Source organism: Anomaloglossus baeobatrachus, chromosome 4 (genome assembly GCF_048569485.1).
Source record: "Anomaloglossus baeobatrachus isolate aAnoBae1 chromosome 4, aAnoBae1.hap1, whole genome shotgun sequence".
In the NCBI taxonomy this organism is placed as follows: domain Eukaryota; kingdom Metazoa; phylum Chordata; class Amphibia; order Anura; family Aromobatidae; genus Anomaloglossus; species Anomaloglossus baeobatrachus.
The window spans coordinates 620023292-620045667 of NC_134356.1; the positions used below are offsets into that span (position 1 = coordinate 620023292).

Below are 22376 nucleotides of genomic sequence, written 5' to 3' on the forward strand. Positions count from 1 at the left end.
CCACCTCCTATAATGAATAGGAGGCGGATGTGCAGTACCTGGCCTTGGCCACTATCAGAAGATGGAACAGCGCCGGAACTGAGCATTTCCGCCGCCTGCTGCCCCTGCCGGAACCGAGAACAGCTGATCAGCGGGGGTGCGATGTGTTGGACCCTGGCCAAACAGACATTGATGACCTATCCTAAGGACAAGCCATCAGTGTTAAAGTAGTGGACAACCCCTTTAAGAATGGAAGCAAAAAAGGTATAATTAGGGCAAAGGAGCAAAAAGATGGAAGAAAAATGGTAAAGTGAGATAGATAGAACAATAACAGAAAGAGAGAACAAAAAATAGGTTTGTATAGTGGAGTTGTCGCGGGCGGAGGAGGGGACGCCGCGCTCTCCCACTGCTGCTCGGGTCCGGCTGCCGCGGCTGCTGCGGCCTGCTGCTGCTCGGTGGCTCGAGCGATGGGCCAGATCCCGGGGACTCTAGCGGCGCTCCTCGCCCATGAGTGAAAGGGGATTTTGGGTGTGGGGATTGGTTATTGTCCGTGACGCCACCCACGGTTGTGGTGATTTGTTGACACCACCGCTGCTCTGTATGGGGATCCCGGGAAGGATGGTATGGAGCAGCCAGTTGTTGTGTTGCCCCTCCGTGGGTAGGGGTTGGTGATCCCGGGGCCCAGTGATTAGGTGGGTGATGCAGGGCTTGGTGGGGTGCAGGGACGCGGGGGCAGCGCTGTGCCTTGCGGCACTGTGGTACTCACTCAGCCTGAGACGTTGACACAGTTTTCGGTAAAACACACGGCTGGAAAGACGGTTCCCACGGACGGCTGCACTTGCTTTCCCCAGTAGGTGACGGTGATGTCCCTTTTCCTGCACCTAATGTTTCTGTGTTGGTAGCGATGGGTTCCCACCGGTAACCCGCTCCCCGGCTTGGATATGGGCCGGAGGAGCCCTAGTTTGCCCGCAGGCGCTGACCCTGAGAAACTGGTGCCCTGGCGGTGGCGGTGTCTCTCCTCAATGGTTGGACTGTTGCCTTCAATCGGGACTTGGTTGTTTGGAGACAGACGTCCCCTTCACTGACGGATTTGGGAAATTCACGGCGACTCCTAGCCTTGCCGGGGTCCGAGAGGCCCCTGCCCTGGTGCTGACTGTTCTTCGTATACTGCTCCAGACCGCCGGGCCACTACCCGTCCGCGGTCCTTCCAGCAACCTCCGAGCAGTCACCCCTGCGGACTGTCACCGCCGTCTGCTGACCTTGCTGACACTGTCCTGGCACACAGCCGGACCAACTTCAGGCTTTACTACTCTCACTTTTACTCCTTTTCTGTTACTTCAGCTTTTCTCTTTAGCTCCACTACTACTTCCTTCTACTTTCACTTCCCTCACTGTTCTGCCTGGTTCCTCCCGCCTCCAGGGCTGTGAACTCCTCGGTGGGCAGAGCCAACCGCCTGGCCCACCCCCTGGTGTGAACATCAGCCCCTGGAGGAAGGCAACAAGGATTTTGGTAGCCTTGATGTTCCTAACTGGGGTGTAGGGTGTGGTGGTGCAATGACCTGTGACCCCTGGCTTGCCCAGGGCATCACATTCCCCCTTAGCAAAATGCAGACCGTCCGCGGGCTGCCCGTCCAACACCGGTTTTATTTTCTGTAAAGTATAAAAAGGTAAACGGTAACATAACATCATCCCACAACGGGAGGCACATTTCTTAAACGTTGCAAAACGGTTTACGGCTACGGTTTCCGCTCTCTCCCACCCAAGCAACCTGGCCCTGATGCTGCCCCTAAAACCCAGGCAGCACCCCTTTACCCAAGTCCAGCACAAGTCACCCGAGCGGGATCTGTCCTTCCCCTCCAGAGGGTAGCCACCGGTTCCTGTGGTGGCTGGGCCCCAGCCTGCTCTGCTGAGGGCCCTCCCTCCAACCTGCCTCTCCGGAGGCGGTAACTGCGGAAACGGTAACGGTAAAACAACTTATTTACAAGCCACTAACGTTTGTGGTTGCCCTGCAAGTTCACGGGCTTGTCCATGGAAAGTCCTCCATGCAAAACTTTTTAAACGGTCCCCACGGGGACAGCGGTGCCGGCAACGGCCGGTTTTCTCTCAATCACGGTTGTAGACAATCTGATGAAACTTCGGTAATCATTTTTGCTTATCATTCTTTTTCAACAAACTTGTAAACATGCTGACTGGTGGTCCCAACGGGGACTGTTGCAACGGTGCTCCGCTGCCATTACTCAGATTCTTCTGCTGAGGCGGACCCATCCTCTGCCACCAGCATATCAAACATGCACTGACATGCCCGCTGTGACAGGGGTACCCGGTACCCATTTCCACCGGTACGCGGGGTATGGACAACCACGGGGTCTCCTACATAGCGGGAACGCTCACTTGCCTCTTCAAACTCAACAGCGGACCCGGGGCTGGGGCAGGAGTCGTCATCTCTTGTTCCTGCGTCAGGCGGGTTGCCGCCAGCTGTCGCAGCCTCCTGGCCTCCAGCATCCAGCATTTCAGACCCTTCTGCAGTAGCACGGAGCAGCAGATTAGGCGAGCTTACACTGAGGCGCCCCATAAGTAACGGCAAGGGTGATGCATAGGCCGAGACTAGGCCGGGCCCCTCAGCCGCAGCGGCCGGTCCTGGTAGGACATAGGGACGTGGGTCACCAGTCGGTTCTACTACATCCATTTCCCCTCCGTACATCGGGGTAGTTGTAATCAGCTCCTCCACCTCGTTAGTCCACTGCTCCATCATCTGGAGGATTTGTTCCTGCTGACGCAGGTGGAACTGAATCACCCGGGCCCTCATCCAGGCCACGGTCTCGGGCTCAGGGTCTGGCACAGTCTCTACTGGGACTTCTGGCACCATGCTGTTAAGGGGCCGCGGTTCTAGCGGTTCCCCCTGGTATACTTCAGGGACGTCCCGGACGTCTGCAGCCGACTGGTCCGCCGGAGCGGCTGGGCAGGGTATCGCTACCGGTTGGGCAGGTAGCGGGCCTAATGGCGGAGCGGCAGCAGCTATCACAGGTAGCGGGGAGAGAGGCAGGGTGAGCGGAAGCCGGCCGGGCCCCTCAGCTCCAATGGCCGATCCTTCAGAAATACAGGGGCGTGGGTCGCTTACCCGCTCCTCCAAATCCTGTTCTACCTCGCGTCTCCACATAGCAGCCACCACATCCGCCATGTCGGTCTCCCACTCCTCCAGGAGGAGTTGCATCTGGGCCTGCAGACGATTACTCAGCGGGACGGTCCGGTCCCTCAACCACGTCGCCGTGCCGGGCGCGGGGGCTTCCTCGTTGGGAGTTGGGTTGTACATCTTGGCAATCGTGCCTTCCAGGAACCCAGTATTGCTGCAGAGTCCTGGCGTCCCTGCTTTTATAGCTGCTCTCACATGCAGCCAGCCGCCATCGCGTCCCCCTTAGCTTCTTTCCGGCCCCTCCTCTATTGGGGCGGAGTTTTGGCCTTCGCGCCTCTGCTACTCGAGAAGACGCTCGAGCAGGAACTTTTCGCGCCAAAGATGGCGACTTCTGGAATTTTTCAGCCGGATACCTCCGGCGGTTACAAGGCGCACCTCTACCCAACGGCAGAGCGGTAAGATCCTGTTCGTGATGCCAAGTTGTCGCGGGCGGAGGAGGGGACGCCGCGCTCTCCCACTGCTGCTCGGGTCCGGCTGCCGCGGCTGCTGCGGCTGCTCGGTGGCTCAAGCGATGGGCCGGATCCCGGGGACTCTAGCGGCGCTCCTCGCCCGTGAGTGAAAGGGGATTTTGGGTGTGGGGATTGGTTATTGTCCGTGACGCCACCCACGGTTGTGGTGATTTGTTGACACCACCGCTGCTCTGTATGGGGATCCCGGGAAGGATGGTATGGAGCAGCCAGTTGTTGTGTTGCCCCTCCGTGGGTAGGGGTTGGTGATCCCGGGGCCCAGTGATTAGGTGGGTTATGCAGGGCTTGGTGGGGTGCAGGGATGCGGGGGCAGCGCTGTGCCTTGCGGCACTGTGGTACTCACTCAGCCTGAGACGTTGACACAGTTTTCGGTAAAACACACAGCTGGAAAGACGGTTCCCACGGACGGCTGCACTTGCTTTCCCCAGTAGGTGACGGTGATGTCCCTTTTCCTGCACCTAATGTTTCTGTGTTGGTAGCGATGGGTTCCCACCGGTAACCCGCTCCCAGGCTTGGATATGGGCCGGAGGAGCCCTAGTTTGCCCGCAGGCGCTGGCCCTGAGAAACTGGTGCCCTGGCGGTGGCGGTGTCTCTCCTCAATGGTTGGACTGTTGCCTTCAATCGGGACTTGGTTGTTTGGAGACAGACGTCCCCTTCACTGACGGATTTGGCAAATTCACGGCGACTCCTAGCCTTGCCGGGGTCCGAGAGGCCCCTGCCCTGGTGCTGACTGTTCTTCGTATACTGCTCCAGACCGCCGGGCCACTACCCGTCCACGGTCCTTCCAGCAACCTCCGAGCAGTCACCCCTGTGGAATGTCACCGCCGTCTGCTGACCTTGCTGACACTGTCCTGGCACACAGCCGGACCAACTTCAGGCTTTACTACTCTCACTTTTACTCCTTTTCTGTTACTTCAGCTTTTCTCTTTAGCTCCACTACTACTTCCTTCTACTTTCACTTCCCTCACTGTTCTGCCTGGTTCCTCCCGCCTCCAGGGCTGTGAACTCCTCGGTGGGCGTAACCAACCGCCTGGCCCACCCCCTGGTGTGAACATCAGCCCCTGGAGGAAGGCAACAAGGATTTTGGTAGCCTTGATGTTCCTAACTGGGGTGTAGGGTGTGGTGGTGCAATGACCTGTGACCCCTGGCTTGCCCAGGGCGTCACAGAGTGAAACGCCAGTGTAAGTGGGCATCATTATATTAGTTTGTACGAAAGTGCTAGTGAAATCATCTGGTCCAGGATATAATACCTTTTTATTGCAACTAAGACCTGCATACTGGGGCATATTAGAAGAAAACCTATTTGTAGAATAATCTGCAGAGCTCAATAGAGTAAAATCATAGTCCAAGCTGAGAAAAAAATAAGAATAAAGAACAGGAGCCAGGGAGAGGAATAAAAAAGGAAAATGGAAAAGGATATGTGATGGGTGGGATATAAAAATAGAGAAAATGGAAATGAACTGTGGAGTATGGATAGCAACGAAGAGAAAGAAAGAGATGAAATAGATGAGGGTTAATAAATAGGAGATAGAAAATGCGGAATAATAAAGGAGTGAAGGCGGAAAACTGAAAAAAGACGAGAAGTGAGTGGAGGAGTGGTATAACAATGAGAGTGCAATAATGAGACACTAATGGATAGAGTGGAGGAGTGACAGAATACGAGAATGAACGGAGGAAATGAAGGAGGGTGGAAAGGATGACTAAAAGGAAAAATAAAGGGAGGGAATGAAAGAGGCAATGTGAATCGGTATATACAGAGGGGGCAGCAGAAGTGATCGGAAGCAGAAAATGGACAAGTATAACTAGAAAGCAGGGGGGAGGAGGAGAGCCATAACACAATGAGCAGAATACAAGAGAGCAGCTGGAGGAAAGGCGAGAAAGAGACATGGCTTTATTAGAAGAGCGAGGGGAGAAAACACTCAGGGGCAGATTTAAATAGATTAGTGTGTACAGTCCTTACCTGGCAGAATTCTCATTTCTTGCTATTTTTCATGCACTTCCAATCAACAAGTCCCAGGTAATCGTAGCAGCGATCTAGTCTGGGTGTCACATACTTCCATGCAGGCACCAGCGCACAGACACACCAGCGCACAGACACAGCTGGGGAGGTAAGCCGCTGGCACAGAAACGGCTATGGATTCCTAAATTGTATTGACTGACGTAGTAAATTTGTGCGTATAATGTGTCTGTGTTGTAAAATGTGGAGCGATATGATTCAGATGGATGCAATATATATACACTGTGCTCTGTGTTCCCTCCAAGCTATGTATTGACGGGTTGCGAGAGGCATCCTATACATATCAGCATATTTCTGTGCTGCAGACTGAATGGCATTTGGTAATGCGGTGTAGCTGCAGTGCCCAGAGTTGTAGGATGTCTGCGGTGCTATAGAGCTGACTGTGCAATGTGTGGATATGGGGTATGTATGTATAGGGCTGGATTCTGTGGAGCCACTGCTGGCACAGACTCATACAGGTGACTGATCCGAGCGTGGGAGGGAGGTGATTAACTACCTTTCTGTCCTTTTTTATTTCAGCTATCGGTCTGGCACACTGGAGGAAAAGTGAGAAATGGTGAAAAGGAGACAGATACAAGTGAATTAGTTCACACCTAGAATATGAAGAGTAAACAGTGAGCTGTGCGAGAATGAGGGGGTCGCTCTGCATGTATGTATCCTTATAACATCTCCCCCCAAACTGGGCTCCTGACCTAAAAGATATTACAGTAAAGGACCATCTCATCATATCTTCAATTTGGGATGGACTATGACAATCTAAGAGGGAGCAGGACAATCTCCAACATCTACGTCTTGACCCCTGTTCACACCTCGGTAACAGAATGACACCATCCCTGCCTCTGATGCCAACGACTCTGCCCCCTGCCTCCGGTGTGTTGTCACTGCGTGGTCCTGGGTGGGGAGTAGTCTATGGAATGATCTGTGGTTGTGGAGTCTTGTGTAATGGACTGGTCCTGGCCGTACTTCTCAGCTGTAGGCACACCCTGGTATCAGACTTGTATGTGGTGAACCTGGCGTTAGCCGACCTCCTCTCTTTACTTGGCATGCCATTACTAATCCACCAACTGCTCCATGATAGAGGCTGGGTCTTTGGAGATATCCTATGTCGTGCTGTGACCGCCTTGGATTTAAACAATCAAATCACCGGTGTGGGCATTATTACTGCCCTGTGCGTTGACAGGTAATATGTCTTGGAGGGTCTGGGTGTTTCATTTTTTTGTAGGAGCATGTTCCTTACATTCACCTGTAAGATTTTGACTTGTCTTTTTCATTGTTTCTGGGACATTTGGTTAAAAATGTCCATGATGTCCTGAGTAGTGATGAGCGAGCACTAAGATGCTTGGGTGCTCGCTATTTGAAACAAGCAGGTTGGATGCTCAGACGGGCTCAACTCTAGTACCAAGTATAATGGAAGTCAGTGGGAAACTCAAGCATTTTCCCAAAAGACTCTTCTGGAAAATTGCTCAAGCTTCCTATTGACTTCCATTATACTTGGTACTAGAGTTGAGCCTGTCTCCAGTAGCGAGCATCCAAGCATCTTAAGGCCGCTTTACACGCTGCAATATCGTTACTGATATCGCTAGTGTGCGTACCCGCCCCCATCGTTTGTGCGACACAGGCAAATCGCTGCCCGTGGCGCACAAAATCGCACAGACCCGTCACACTACTTACCTGCCTAGCGACATCGCTGTGACCGGCGTACCGCCTCGTTTCTAAGGGGGCGGTTCGTTCGGCGTCACAATGACGTCACTAAGCGGGCGACCAATAGAAGTGGAGGGGCGAAGATGAGCGGGACATAACATCCCGCCCACCTCCTTCCTTCTGCATTGCGGGCGGCCGCAGGTATGTTGAGGTTCCTCGTTCCTGCGGTGTCACACGTAATGATGTGTGCTGCCGCAGGAACGACGAACTACATCGTCCAAGCAGCAGCAACGATAATTAAGAATAGGGGGGGATGTCACCGATGAGCGATTTTGAACGTTTTTGTGACGATGTAAAATCGCTCATAGGTGTCACACGCAATGACATCGCTAACGCGGCCGGATGTGCGTCACAAAATCCGTGACCCCAACGACATTGCTTTAGTGATGTCATAGCGTGTAAAGCGGCCTTTAGCGCTCGCTCATCACTAGTCCTGAGTCCTGAAAGCGAAATCTGCAATGATATGGTTGTTGGGCATGTAAGGGTGGATACACACTTCACGTACTTGTTACAAATATTTTTTTTGCAAAATCCATATTAAAATTCTGTAAAGTACATTGTAATGTAAAGCTGGCTTTACACATTAGATATCTGTTGAAAAAAATGATTGTCTAGCTGACAGCTATCTTTCCAGACTCCTTAAAACACAAGAAGGCTTGGTTCTTGTGTTCATTATGAGAGCAGCTGCCAGAATCATTTGGCAGTGGCTTATCTACCTGCTGAAAAAAAGAGTTGTCTCCTAAGTGATCAATATTTATGTCTCCTGATATAATCTGTTCGGAGGCCACATGCGTATTAGATGGTCAGCCATTGGTTAGTTTGGCCAACTTTTTATCTAATTTTGGTGAAAGCCTTAAAAGAGTTTTCCAGCTTCTGAAAACCTCTGTTCACCGGCTGTAGTTTGTGTTAAGAAAAACAACAAACTATGTTGTATTCACCTCCGAGTTTAGTGCTGAGTCTCCACCGCTGCTCTGGTATTGTCTGCAGTGCTGCCATCATGTCGCCAGTGCCGAGCTGAGTTATTGGCGGCAGCACAGTCAATGTGACATAAGCGCTGCAGATAATACCAAACACCGACTACATCATTGAAGATTGAGCTCTGGACCCAGGGCTGGTGAGTAAAGCACAAGATTGTTCATCTTAAAACAAAGTGCAGCCAGAGGACAGGAGTTTTCAGATACCAGGAAAACCCTCCTTCACTCACATTGTAAAAACCTCTGTGGATTGTAGCCATGCTTCCGATGTTGAGAACATGCTTGTCAATGCAAGTCTATAGGTCCATGAAAAAAATCAGACCCAGTGTGGTCAAAGATTCATGAACTGTATGAAAACAGAAGGTGGAGAAACTTTTATTTTCCTGTACTTTGGAGGAAAAACTGATGACCAAAATCTGATCCGAAAAAATCAGTCTGTTTTTCTTGAATGTGGAAAAATCAGATGTCTGAATGAGCCTTAAACTTGACTGAACCCTCTGATTAAAGCAGAAGGTGTTGACCAGTAGTTGTGTATCGTGTGTTTTTGACTCTCCACTGACAGAAGATGAGCCACCACCTACAGCTTACTCCCTTCTCTTTATTGAAAAAACATGAACGCCTGGGCAAGCCAAATATCAACGTATTTGGGGGACGTAGGAGAGATAGGTGTCGGACAACCAAGTGTTTGTGTAAAGCTCACCGCCATGGATGAGGTGACGAGCAGGGATAGTGGACCCACTGGACCACAGGGGGAACCCAGGTTTACTCTTTAGTGGGAGCAGAAAGGTGAAACTGGCACAGCAGGTACTCAGGACTTCAGGTTGAAGTTACAAACACTACTTTATTCATAGAACATAGCAGGGCTTCAGACACAGACGGGATGGGTCCAGGAAACAAAAAGGAACTCAGTTGAGCAGAACTGGTTACAAGCAGGACTGGTGCTGGAGGCTTGCAGACAAGAGCACATGGCAGGACCAACACATGTACTAAGCAAGAACCTAATGAGATGCTCTAGCCCCTCCCAAAAGGAGAGGAGACCTTAAGTAACTGGTGCCTTCTGGGGATAGGCTAGGGACACCTTAGCAGGATGTGCATGCCTCCCTTTAAAGGGATAGGAAGTGTGTGCACGCACTCCCTAGGCTGGTGACCAGGAAACCCCACATAACATCTGCAAGGCCTGGGGCCTAGGCAGGAGCTGAAGGCCATGCACATGGGGGACGAGACAGGGACTGCATTACACGTGGATGGCAATGAAGGTGCGCAGAGGACCACGTGTCATGTGGGTGGCCACGGGGGGGGACAAGGCGAGGACCACGCAATACGAGGAAGGTCATGCAGAAAAGAGGAGAGAGCATAAGCCGACACTCACGTCATCTGTGTCAGCCATGGAAGGAGGTACTCGGTCCTGGGCAGTTGCAAACGGGAATGTCACTTCGGGTGGCCGTTGCCCAGTCCCGTGCCCTGGGGACGCTTAATGAAATGGCAGGGGCTATTTACAAGGAATAATGAAATTAATGTTCGTGGCACCACCTGCGGTAGTGCGGCAAGGGAATAGGTGCCGCCACTGCTGCTTTTGAGGGACTGGGGCTGACGGAATCAGCGGCAAGTGTGTTAACTCCGTCCGCAGGTAGGGTAAACCCCAGTGTCCTCTAGGTGCTGGATGAGGTGGATAGTGCAGGAACAGGCTATGAGACCTCTTGGTGTTGGATGAGGTACACAATGCAGGAAACAGCGACACACACTGCTGGTTACCATGGGGCTGAATGAGGTGCAGGCTGACGGAATCCATACAGGCAAAGTCCGAGTGAAACGGAGTCTTTACTGAAAATTTTTACTCACAGGTTACACTCCCCTGGTGCTGGGGACAGATACCTGATTCCCTTTGTCCCGGCTTTGTCTGTGTAGCCTGGCTATGGCCCCCTCCGTGCACTTCTCTTGCACAGCTCTGTCAGAGTCCCCTGCAGACCCCGCAGCCAGCTTCTTCTCCCCTGGGTATCGTGCGATGATCCTCAGGCCTCGCACCCAGACCTGACACCCAGCCGGGTGTCCCCCTCCTTCCTTCTCCTCTCTCTGTCTCTGTCTGGACTTGTCTGATTTTCTCCTCCACTTCACTCACCAACCCCTCCCCTCCCCTCTAGGGACCTAGCTACAGGATGGTTAGATTTACACCTCCTAGGCAACCTCCACTTCCTGGACAGGCTTTACACCATAGGACGGCCAACCCTCTTGTGGTTCAGGGTTGTGTGAGTGTTTTAGGTGTGTGCGGGTTTAGCCAGAGCTAGGACTCCAGGAACCAGGTTGAAGATTTTAGTAGCATGACAGCAGGGGCGCTACACATCCACAAGGTGGACGAGCTGGGGACCTTACTACACGTGGACGTCAGGAAAGCGGGAGAGACACTGTGTTAAGACGCGAAGGAGCGCCGGTGTACTGGGGGAGCCGGCGCTACAGTTGGTTGGCATCTATCTCATTTGACATGGACATGGTTGACTATCACTATAAACAATTACCTAAATAATGGCCACTTAATAATGCAGCATTTTAAGCAGCTCAATTGAGCTTAGAGGTAATATGTATCTTACAACAGAAGTGAGGAACAGTCTGCTTCGGATACGGCTTTGTGTCATTATGTGTTTGACTGTTCCTGTGATATTCGTCCAACATCCTAAAAGCTGAAAACTGTCATTTTTTCAATATTGGAGAAATGTCAAGTCTTGACTGATGACACCAACGGGACCCGCGGCTTTCTATATAAGATTGTTTAGCAAAGAACAGATATATAAAGCTACAGCACTGGTCAACATCAAAAATCTGTGCAAATGATAGCAGTCACCAAGACATTTAAGCAGGAATCTCGTTGATTGGTTTATGTTCTTCTTCCAAAATAATGGACCCTTGAAATAGATCGCATTTGGGTATAAGACAATTTAAAGACTTTGCATCCTATTGAGTCACGGCGTAATTATTATCTGGAATATATTGGGTACATTTATTTTACTTAGAAAAGGAGGAGGCAATGCCCTTTAAGCTGAGAGTGGCAAAAAAACCCCTACTTTTATAAAAGGTATTAAGAAAAAGACAGTGATACTTGGAGTTGCCCTAGAAACTGGAAGAAAGTAGGAAGGAGTGTCATTAATAATGGGGTGATCTACAAAAATGCATATAATCATGAAAAATAAGACACTATAGGGTGACAGCTATAAGTCGTCAGGTCCTATTTTTTACAAGACGAGTAAATTAGATTTAATATGAGGTTATATCCTTGATCCAGCTGTGCAGATACAACCCGACATTCAGGGGGACTTTTACCAAAAGTGTTTTTTGTGATGAAAGGTTTTCGTAATTAAAAATGCCACTAAATTTACTAGTCACCAAATTCTCAAAATTGCCTTGAAAAAGTGTTCATACCTTTCCCATATTTTTCCATGTTGAAACAATGATACCTGGTTTTCCAAATATTTAAAAAATATAAATCTGAAAATTGGGACGTGTGTTTGTATTCGGCCCCCTGTAGCCTGATTCCCCTAAATAAAATCCTGAGTGAACAATTGCCTCCAGAAGTCACCTAATTAGTACATTGAGTCCCCCTGTGTGTAATTTATTCTCAGTATAACTACAGCTGTTTTGTGAAGGCCTCAGAGGTTTGTATGTGATCATTAGGCTGGAGTCACACTTGTGAGAGACTCGCGCATCACCTGGCACGGCCTGATGCTCTCCGGCCACAGTGCGGAGCTGCCGCCTGACCACCGTGCGGAGCTGCCGCCTGACCACCGTGCGGAACTGCTGCCCAACCTACACCACACCTACTGTCTCCTCCCCAAAATCCTATAGAATGTAAGCCCGCAAGAGCAGGGCCCTCTTCCCTCTGTACTAGTCTGTCTACTGTAACTTGTATATGTATTCTGTATGTAACCCCCTTCTCATGTACCATGGAATTAATGGTGCTCTAGAAATAAATAATAATAATAATAATAATAATAATAATTAAACAACCATTGATTATCTACATGTAAGTCTTTTAACAGCCTGTTTAGACCACCCTAAAATACTTCTAATAAGAGTTAATATAACCATTCTTCTTGCATAGAACATCTTGTCGTCGACAGTACATCTACTGTGTATACTGGACAAACTACCAGCTGGTTAAAAACCATCTTATTTGAGAAACGAGTGTTTTGCTCATTCTTCAGATGATCGCCCTCATGTTTAGAAAAGTCGATAATCGGGAAATAAGTGTTCCTAGGAATGCACATTTCCAATTATTGACCTGTCGAAATGGGCCCTTTCTCAAAAGCAGCAGTGTGGTTGGAGTACGTCTATGCCTCTCTCACTCTGCTCCCTCCCTCTACATAATCTTCAATAGGAAGCTGTAATCTGATCCCTCAGTGAGTCGGCCGTCAATCATGTTTCCACCAAGTCAGAGTGAATGATAAAACCAGAAGTGGAAGAAGAATGGGCTTTTCTCTGATAAAATATAATACAAAGTAACTTATACTTGATTTAATAGTGATTTATGCCATGTTTGATAAATCATCTGACCGTGACCATTTTAGTTTATCATTGATATTACGTGAGTCCAGTTCTGGTGACAAGAAAAGGTAAGTGAAGGCAAAAGAGCTTTTATGGGGCATCCTGTAGGTGTTTATCGGGCACCTGTGTGTACGACATTTACTGGGTATCTGTGGTAAAGTCTGGCTTGGGGATGATATATAATTTAATGGAATCATTTGGGACTTATTTTCATATACTGCTAGGCCAATTAAGAATTCTACAGGTTGGGCCATAAGTATGGATACACCCTCGGTGGGCCATAAGTATGGATACACCCTGATAAAATGGAAGTGGTTGCTGATATCACCTTATCGTTTGTGGCATATTAGTACATGGGAGGGGCAAAACATTTGAGGTCGGGTGACGCCCGTCGCGGCCATCTTTTTTATCAGGGTGTATCCATACTTATGGCCCACCCAGGGTGTATCCATACTTATGGCCCACCCAGGGTGTATCCATACTTATGGCTCACCCAGGGTGTATCCATACTTATGGCCCACCCTGTAGTGTGCTGCAATGCAGTTGCCTAAGCATTTGCAGATGACTCTATAGGTTCTACAGTGGAAATAGGTGGTATGGAAAATGATCGAAAATGTACAATACCTATGTATAGAGTCCGTGGAATTTGCCTGCCTCTGCCCAACGCACGTTTCGTTCTGCGTTGGACTTTCTCAAGGGAGGGTAGTGATGAGAGTTTAACTATATAACTTTCACTATTTTCTATCTTTAAATGTTTTGGGGGCAGTGTAATTGAGTCCGTCATGTTTTTTATAACAGTGCCAAACCTATCACTGCTACTCTACAGATACTGCACTTCTATCCATTTTACTTATGTACCGTCTGCTTTCTCTTGCCTGTTTACAGATATGTAGCTGTGGTGCATTCTTCTACCGTGGGCCAACGACGGAGTGTGCGTTGTACATGGATAGTAACCGGCTGTGTTTGGCTATGTTCCCTTCTTCTCAGTACTCCAGCTCTCCTCTACTCTGGAGTGCGATGGGGCGATGGTGTGGCCCTGTGCGTATTGGACCTTCCTGGTGCTCCGCCATCCCTTTACTGGTACACGCTGATGCACAGTCTCCTGACATTTCTACTGCCTTTGTCCGTCATAGTTGTATTATACTCCCTCACACTTCACCACCTCTCAAGGGTTATGAGAAGAGTCCAAAGGGCACCATCTCAGCGCAGCCGGAGAGTTACACGTATGGCACTGGCTATTGTGGCTGCATTTCTATTCTGCTGGGCTCCTTTCCATGCAGTACAGCTTGTTAATCTGTTTTCCACTGGACCCCCCTCAAGCTCTACTTTCTACCTCAATCAAGCTGCTATTTGCCTAGGATATGCTCACAGCTGTGTCAGTCCTCTGCTGGTTATCTGCTGTACTGAGGGCTTCCGAGAACGCCTCCCGCATGCACGGTGAGCACTCTTAGTAATTTTCTTATGGATAAACATCATGTAATATGACCAGGAATAAATGCCAAGCCACGAACTCTTCTACCTACACTCTGCTTTGGGGGGTATTTATCTTATCTAATTAGCTGATCTCTTTATGGATAACTTCATATGTATAGTCTTCCAGTGTGTCCCAACTCAAGTCTTCAAGGCCCACCATCCGATCATGTTTTCAGGATCTCTTAGTATTGCACAGATGATGGAATTATCGACTGTGCAGATGAAAACATTTTGTGAATGTTGGCATTTTTATCACCCCATGTCCATGATTCCGGTACGTATGACGTCCGTTTTCATATGTATCGGAAACACGGACAAACGCAGACCCATTAAAATCAATGGATCTGCGCACACCTCTGTATTTTCATATGGTCTGTGTGCTCCACACGGCGACACGTTTATTTTTCTCCAGCAACACTGATGTCATAGGGACCACACACTGATGAGTGTGATTTTCTATACTCACCTGTCTCTGGCTCTGCTGTCTTTGGCGACGCTGCCACTTGCTTCCGGGCCTGCTCATTATGCTCATGCATATTCACTGCACCGCGGACCCGGAACTGAAGCAGCAGCGCCGGAGACAGCAGCGCCAGGGACAAGTGAAAAAGGGTTTCTGCTCTACATGTGCTATCATGGATAGCACACTGTGAACACTAATGTACCACAATGACGGCACATGGATGGCCATACGCACCTTCAACACGGTCCGTGCATAACATCAATGTTTTGCTCGGACGTGTGAAGGAGGCCTAAAGGGTACTTTATACGCTGCGATGTCAGTACCGATATCGCTAGCGAGCGTACCCGCCCCCGTCGTTTGTGCGACACGGGCAAATCTCTGCCCGTGGCGCACAACATCGCTAACACCCGTCCCATGGACTTACCTTCCCTGCGACGTCAATCTGGCCGGCGATCCGCCTCCTTTCTAAGGGGGCGGTTCGTGCGGCATCACAGCGACGTCACACGGCAGCCGTCCAATAGCAGAGGAGGGGTGGAGACGAGCGGCCGGAACATGCCGCCCACCTCCTTCCTTCCTCATTGCCGGTGGACGCAGGTAAGAAGAGGTTCGTTGTTCCTGCGGTGTGACACATAGCGATGTGTGCTGCCGCAGGAACGACGAACAACATCGTACTTGCAGCAGCAATAATATTAAGGAAATGAATGACGTGTCAACGAGCAACGATTTTTCACGTTTTTGCGCTCGTTGATCATCGCTCATTGGTGTCACATGCTGCGATGTCGCTAACTGCGCCGGATGTGCGTCACTAATGACGTGACACCGACGATATATCGGTAGCGATGTCGTAGCGTGTAAAGCACCCTTAAGGCAGCTCTACCAAAGTTGCAAAAAGCTGGTGCAGTCCAGTGGCATGACGGGTCAAGGTGATGCCCACTCACCTAATTGATGAAGAGCTGCAGAATGCCTTATTCCAGAGATCCTACTCTGCTCGTTGACTGGAGTACGATTTTGGAGAGGCACACAGAGCTTCATGCCACTTTCAGACACATCTGACCCATTGCAAGGTTATTGACTGTTAAAGATTCAGGTGCCTCGGACATCAACATGCCCCCTCATCAATAATGCTGGTCTTGATGAATCAAGCCTATGGTTTTTTGTGATATTCATATATATTAGTTGTCCTCCATCCTGAGCAGTTAGAATCCTGAAGGTAAAGATCAGCACAAAGTGCAGAATACAACTTTTTAAAATATGGGCAGAGAAAAGAAACATATGGGTAGTGAACGGCCATCACAGTCAGTAGCAAGGAGGGAGCAGGAAAGTAAGCAGGGATGCCCTAAGACTGTGTGCGCACCACTGGGCTCCAGAAGTGTTAGGGGTACTTTGCACACTACGACATCGCAAGCCGATGCTTGCGATGCCGAGTGCGATAGTCCCCGCCCCCGTCGCAGCTGCGATATCTTGTGATAGCTGCCGTAGCGAACATTATCGCTACGGCAGCGTCACACGCACTCACCTGCCCTGCGACGTCGCTCTGGCCGGCAACCCGCCTCCTTCCTAAGGGGGCGGGACGTGCGGCGTCACAGCGACGTCATACGGCAGGCGGCCAATAGAAGCGGAGGGGCGGAGATGAGCGGGACGTAAACATCCCGCCCACCTCCTTCCTTCTGCATAGCCGGCTTGAGCCGCGGTGACGCAGGTAGGAGATGTTCCTCGCTCCTGCGGCTTCATACACAGCGATGTGTGCTGCCGCAGGGGAACAAGGAACAACATCATACCGTCGCTGCAGCGAAATTATGAAAATGTCGGACAATACACCGATGATACGATTACAACGCTTTTGCGCTCGTTAATCGTATCAAAAAGGATTTACACACTACGATATCGACAGCGACGCCGGATGTGCGTCACTTTCGATTTGACCCCACCGACATCGCAGCTGCGATGTCGTAGTGTGCAAAGTACCCCTTAGTGCACGCGTCCAATTCAGTTAATGCAGCGCTCACTCTAGGCGAACTGACAATCAAGCTAAGCGGCTATGGTAAAAAGGAGGCGGAATGGTGAATGGAGAACTGATTTATTTGAACTAAATTAAGCCTTGTTTGATTTTATTTTTATGAACAGGATACAATTTATAGGAATGGCATAATTATTATAGATTGTAAGTCCCTATATGACTGTAAATACTGTTTATTTGGAGTTTTGAGAGTAGCAGACTTCCTTTAATCAGAACCAGTACTTCCTTCAGGATAGAATTCTGGAGCATTGTTATCACTATATGTTGTGATGTTCATGTTATTCTTCCTATAAATGTATTAGTAAATTGACATGATCTGAGTGGTACCTATTAGGGGTGTGACCATGTGATACTCTCCAAAAACTTTTAATCTTTATGGGGACATGTTTGTTTAACAAGGGGAATTGACACTCATTTGTCAATTTAAGGCTGAGGCCACACAGGGATCTACTGCGATCCTCGCATGACACTCAGCTCACGCTGGCAGCACAGCAGGAGCCGAGTGTCATGCGAGTGTCACTGCGACTGAGGTCCGATCATGCGAGCGGACCTCAGCTGTGGGGTTGGGCCGGCTCTGAGGAGGGGAGGGCCGGCTCTGAGGAGGGGAGGGCAGGCGCTGCGGAGGGGAGGGATTTATCTCCCTCTCCTCCGTTGCCGGCTATTGTCATTCTCGCTCTGCACGCATGGTATACCGGTGTACTGCGAGTGCAGTGCGATTTTTATCTCACCCCATAGACTTGAATGGGTGCGAGAGAAACAAAACTCGCATTACAATCGCAGCATGCTGCGATTGTTTTCTTGGTCCGATTAGGGCTGAGAAAATAATCGCTCATGTGTGCTGGGACATACGCTAATATTGGTCCGAGTGGAACGGGATAAAACATCGCATCCACTCGCTCCGATTTTCATGCCGCGTGGCTTAGGCCTAAAGAGGTTGGTCACAACATTTTTATGATGGCTTATCTTTAGGATAGGCCATCAATATCTGATCAGTGGAGGTGTGACACCGGGTGCCAGGAGGATCTAATGAAACTATCCCAGACCTTTGTGCTCCTGTGCCTCTGTTACACCTTGTGTGTGTCTTCCTCATCTCTCCTTGTTGATTCCCAAAGGAACTATGACATCTGCCGTCAGCATTGTCAGATGGGAAATTTTTGTATGAATTGTTCAGCTAGGGCCTTTTGGTATTGCATCATATTACTAGCCCTCTCTACCTCAGGTAGGAGAGTGTCACGGCTGTCTCTTTGTATTTGAGACAGATTTAGGGCTAGAAATCCATTACTATGCTCACCCCTGTAGTTAAATGTAGTTTCATTTCCTTTGGGGAGGAGAGGGTTAATGTCAGTATTCCTTGCCAACAAGCATTCTCATTACCATCCCAAGTGTTTCTGGTTTGGGACCTCTCCATGTACCTTTATATACCCTCTGCTCCCAGCAGAGGGTGCCGGGTACTCTCATTTGGATGCTTGGCCTGGAATTCGAAGGAGCTGGTGGAACCCTCTTCAAAAGTTGCTTTGTAGGCTGCAGTCTTGGTGCTAACTGCAGCAGTCTGTTGGTGTGTTTCCAACCCGTCTGTCTTTCTTTCCTTGTGTGTTGTTTTAGTGTAGCAGTGGGACTAGCATCCCTTACCTGTCCACTCGCTAGTCAGCACTATTGTAGGGTCACTCAGGGCTTCATGTTCCTGCTCGGCGACAGGTGACGAACCTGTATAGGGACTGGAGTTGCAGGTACAGTAAATGGAGTATTTGTCCATTTTTCCCTCTCACTTACACTAGGGCCCACCGTTGTTAAAGTGTCCCCAGTGTACCCCTTGTGTTGTGTGTTGCATTGTGTGTTGCATTGTGTGGCATATTTCCCTGTGAAATCTGTGAAATAATAACCAGCCCAAACATTTTTTTCTGAGCCCATATGGCTTAGACTGCTGCATTGGCCCACAGGCTGCAGACTCTTATCACAAGAGGTGGTGGAGATGCGGACTAAGGGGCACTTTGCACACTGCGACATCGCAGGTGCGATGTCGGTGGGGTCAAATTGAAAATGACGCACTTCCGGCATTGCATGCGACATCGCAGTGTGTAAAGGCTGGATGATACGATTAACGAGCGCAAAAGCGTCGTAATCGTATCATCGGTGCAGCGTCGGCGTAATCCATGATTACGCTGACGCGACGGTCCGATGTTGTTCCTCGCTCCTGCGGCATCACACATCGCTGTGTGTGAAGTCGCAGGAGCGAGGAACGTCTCCTACCGGCCTCACTGCGGCTTCCGTAGGATATGCGGAAGGAAGGAGGTGGGCAGGATGTTTACATCCTGCTCATCTCCGCCCCTCCGCTCTGATTGGCTGCCTGCCGTGTGACGTCGCAGTGACGCCGCACGACCCGCCCCCTTAACAAGGAGGCGGGTCGCCGGCCACAGGGACGTCGCACGGCAGGTGAGTGTGTGTGTGAAGCTGGCGTAGCGATAACTTTCGCTACGCCAGCTATCACCACATATCGCTGCTGCGACGGGGGCGGGCACTATCGCACTCGGCATCGCAGCATCGGGCTGCGATGTCGTAGTGTGCAAAGCCCGCCTAAGGCTGTGCAACATCTGCAGCATGTGGCGGGTCAGCTGGTCATGGCCCAATCACAGCCTGAACCTAATGTTGCCCTCCCATACAGGTTTTCTGGGGGGCGTGACAAGCTCAGGATTTTTGAAGGAGATTGTAAATTATATTTTAAGCTCTACCTTTGTTCCTCATGGAGTGAGGAACAGCGAGTGGGTGTTGTAGTCTCCCTGTTGCAGGGAGATCCCCAGTCCTGGGCCTTCTCTCTGCTGACAAATTATTTGGCTTTACAGTCGGTTATAAGTTTTTTGCGGCTCTGGCCCTGGTCAATGGTAATCCCAACGGCATCTCTCTTGCGGAATCAAATGTCCATAGTCTCCAACAAGGGGCATGGCTGGCTGAGGAGTATTGCTCTGAGTATCGGAGATGGGCCACAGACACCCAATGGAACGATCTGGCTTTCAGGTGTCAATTCTCTCAGGCCATGTCCCTAGCTATAAGGGTGAGTAGATGCCTCAAGGAGAGACCAAGTAGGACCTGGTTCCACGTAGTTCTTGCTCAGGACTAAGGGGTGCTTCACACACAGCGAGCTCACTGCCGAGATCGCTGCTGAGTCACGCTTTTTGTGACGCAGCAGTGACCTCATTAGCGATCTCGCTGTGTGTGACAATGAGCAGCGATCTGGCCCCTGCTGCGAGATCGCTGCTCATTACACACAGCCCTGGTTCGTTTTCTTCAAAGGCGCTCTCCCGCTGTGACACACAGATCGCTGTGTGTGACAGCGAGAGAGCGACAAATGAAGCGAGCAGGGAGCAGGAGCCGGCGTCTGGCAGCTGAGGTAAGCTTGTAACCAAGATAAACATCGGGTAACCAAGGTGGTTACCCGATATTTACCTTAGTTACCAGCCTCCGCAGCTCTCACGCTGCCTGTGCTGCCGGCTCCGGCTCTCTGCACATGTAGCTGCTGTACACATCGGGTTAATTAACCCGATGTGTACAGCAGCTAGGAGAGCAAGGAGCCAGCGCTAAGCAGTGTGCGCGGCTCCCTGCTCTCTGCACATGTAGCTGCATTACACATCGGGTTAATTAACCCGATGTGTACTGTAGCTAGGAGAGCAAGGAGCCAGCGCTCAGTGTGCGCGGCTCCCTGCACACACAGCGGTGTGCGCTGGTAACTAATGTAAACATCGGGTAACCATACCCGATGTTTACCTTAGTTACCAGTCTCCGCAGCTTCCAGACGGCGGCTCCGTGCAAGCGCAGCGTCGCTTGCACGTCGCTGCTGGCTGGGGGCTGTTCACTGGTCGCTGGTGAGATCTGCCTGTTTGACAGCTCACCAGCGACCATGTAGCGATGCAGCAGCGATCCTGACCAGGTCAGATCGCTGGTCGGATCGCTGCTGCATCGCTAAGTGTGAAGCTACCCTAAGTCTCACAGGTACAGATGGACAAACCCATGCAGTTGGAGGGTGTCTCCCCTCCTACTAGATCTCTTGTAGCTCGCTGTGGGATGGAGTTGTGCTGTTACTGTGGTCTCAAGGGTCATTACATTCGGGTTTGTCCATCTATCCCAAAAAGAGTACATCTATCAAAAAAACGCATTCCCCTGGTCATTTGGAGGAATGTGACCAGAGCGTGTACATTTCCTTCATTTTCCCCTCTTTGCTAGTCAAGGTTTTTCCAGGTCAAAGAGGGGATTTTTTTCCCCTCTCCTCTGGTTTATCCTGAGTGTAAGATATCAAAAACGGCTTTTTCGCGGGCTTCTCATATTGCTTACCCCGTGGATGCTACATTATTTCTGTTGCTGGTCCTTTGGGGAGTTTGCCAGTTTCTAAACGCATGAAAGGAAATAAACGTCCAGATCCGGACCTGTGTGTGAATGATCTTTTAATGGTTTTTTACTAATAACATCGTGTGGAAATGTGCGTCAGGGGCTAGGGGCTCCCAAAGTCTTGGTCCATATTGTGTTGCGGACATTACCAGTCCTGCGGCCGTTCGGCTGGAGCTACCCCCGATACTTAACACTCATAATGGTTTTTGTTATGATCCGGAACCATGGAAGACCACCATAACTCATTGGTAAAAGGTGACAAGAGCATTGGCAACTAATCTGGCCGCCATCCCCTTACTAACCATCAACACTAGAAGTAGCCGAGGGGTGAACTAACATCCTGTGCACCGCTGAACCCAGCCGGAGAACTAGCTATCCTAAAGGAAGGAAAGATGAATAACTCTCTGCCTCCGAAAATAGACAAAGAATAGCAAGCCCCCCACATTCAAAGACTGCGGTGATATAGGAAAACACAATACACAGATAGATGATAGGATTAGCAAAAGGTGAGGCCCCAACTGACTAAAATAGGAAAGGACAGGAAAGGGGCTGATGGTGGCCAGAGAAAAACCCTGCAAAATTCCAAATTCCTGATAGTACAAAAAGGCCCTCAGATCGCTCGATCTGCACTCCATCCTATACCAGGCGCTCTTGTCATACCAATGAACAGAAAACAAGAATCATTACAAATTTAAAAAGCCACAAACACATGGACTTAAAGGAGCTATACTCCAAACAAAACTGCAGGGAGTTTCCCAGCTAAGCAACTGAGAGGGAAAATCCTTGCATGCAAATAAACTGAAAACAACCACAGCAAATGACAAACTCAGATAAGAGTAAAAGAACCAAACAACAAATAAAGAGCAAAGCACTTATCTGGGGTAGATGTGGTGTGGAGCAGAATGAAGCAGGCTGGTGAACAAAGAACAACTGACATCCGGCATAGCCTGCTATCAGACTAGGATTTAAATAAGCAGAGAGTTAGCAATGGAAACGCCCATTGCTCAACACACCTGATCTATGTCCAAACCATTCCTGGCCACAAGAGGGAGCCTCCCAGCAGCCAAAGCATAACTGACATTCACAACAGGTTTTCCCAGGTCAGCGCTTAGGAGATGTGTGGTGTCTCGGGAGCCTGCATGCGTTACTGGTATCCGTAAGAGTCTGTTCACATGCGAATTGAACAACACATAGT

At 49.9% G+C, this 22376-nt stretch overlaps 1 protein-coding gene across 3 annotated transcripts in view; it reads left to right on the forward strand.

Annotated features, from left to right (window-relative positions):
- The first annotated feature begins 5404 nt into the window (after positions 1-5404).
- Positions 5405-22376, forward strand: part of LOC142304172 (melanin-concentrating hormone receptor 1-like) — a 31986-nt gene continuing 15014 nt past the window's right edge. Inside the window, exons 1-3 of one of the 3 annotated variants that reach the window (XM_075346275.1) lie at positions 5405-5743; positions 6172-6832; positions 13743-14294. In XM_075346275.1, the coding sequence (XP_075202390.1) occupies positions 6474-6832; positions 13743-14294 (911 nt within the window). In that variant the 5' untranslated portion in view covers positions 5405-5743; positions 6172-6473. Of the gene's footprint in view, positions 5744-5920; positions 6055-6171; positions 6833-13742; positions 14295-22376 lie in introns of those variants that run through there. The other 2 variants (XM_075346277.1, XM_075346276.1) reach the window with 2 other exon arrangements.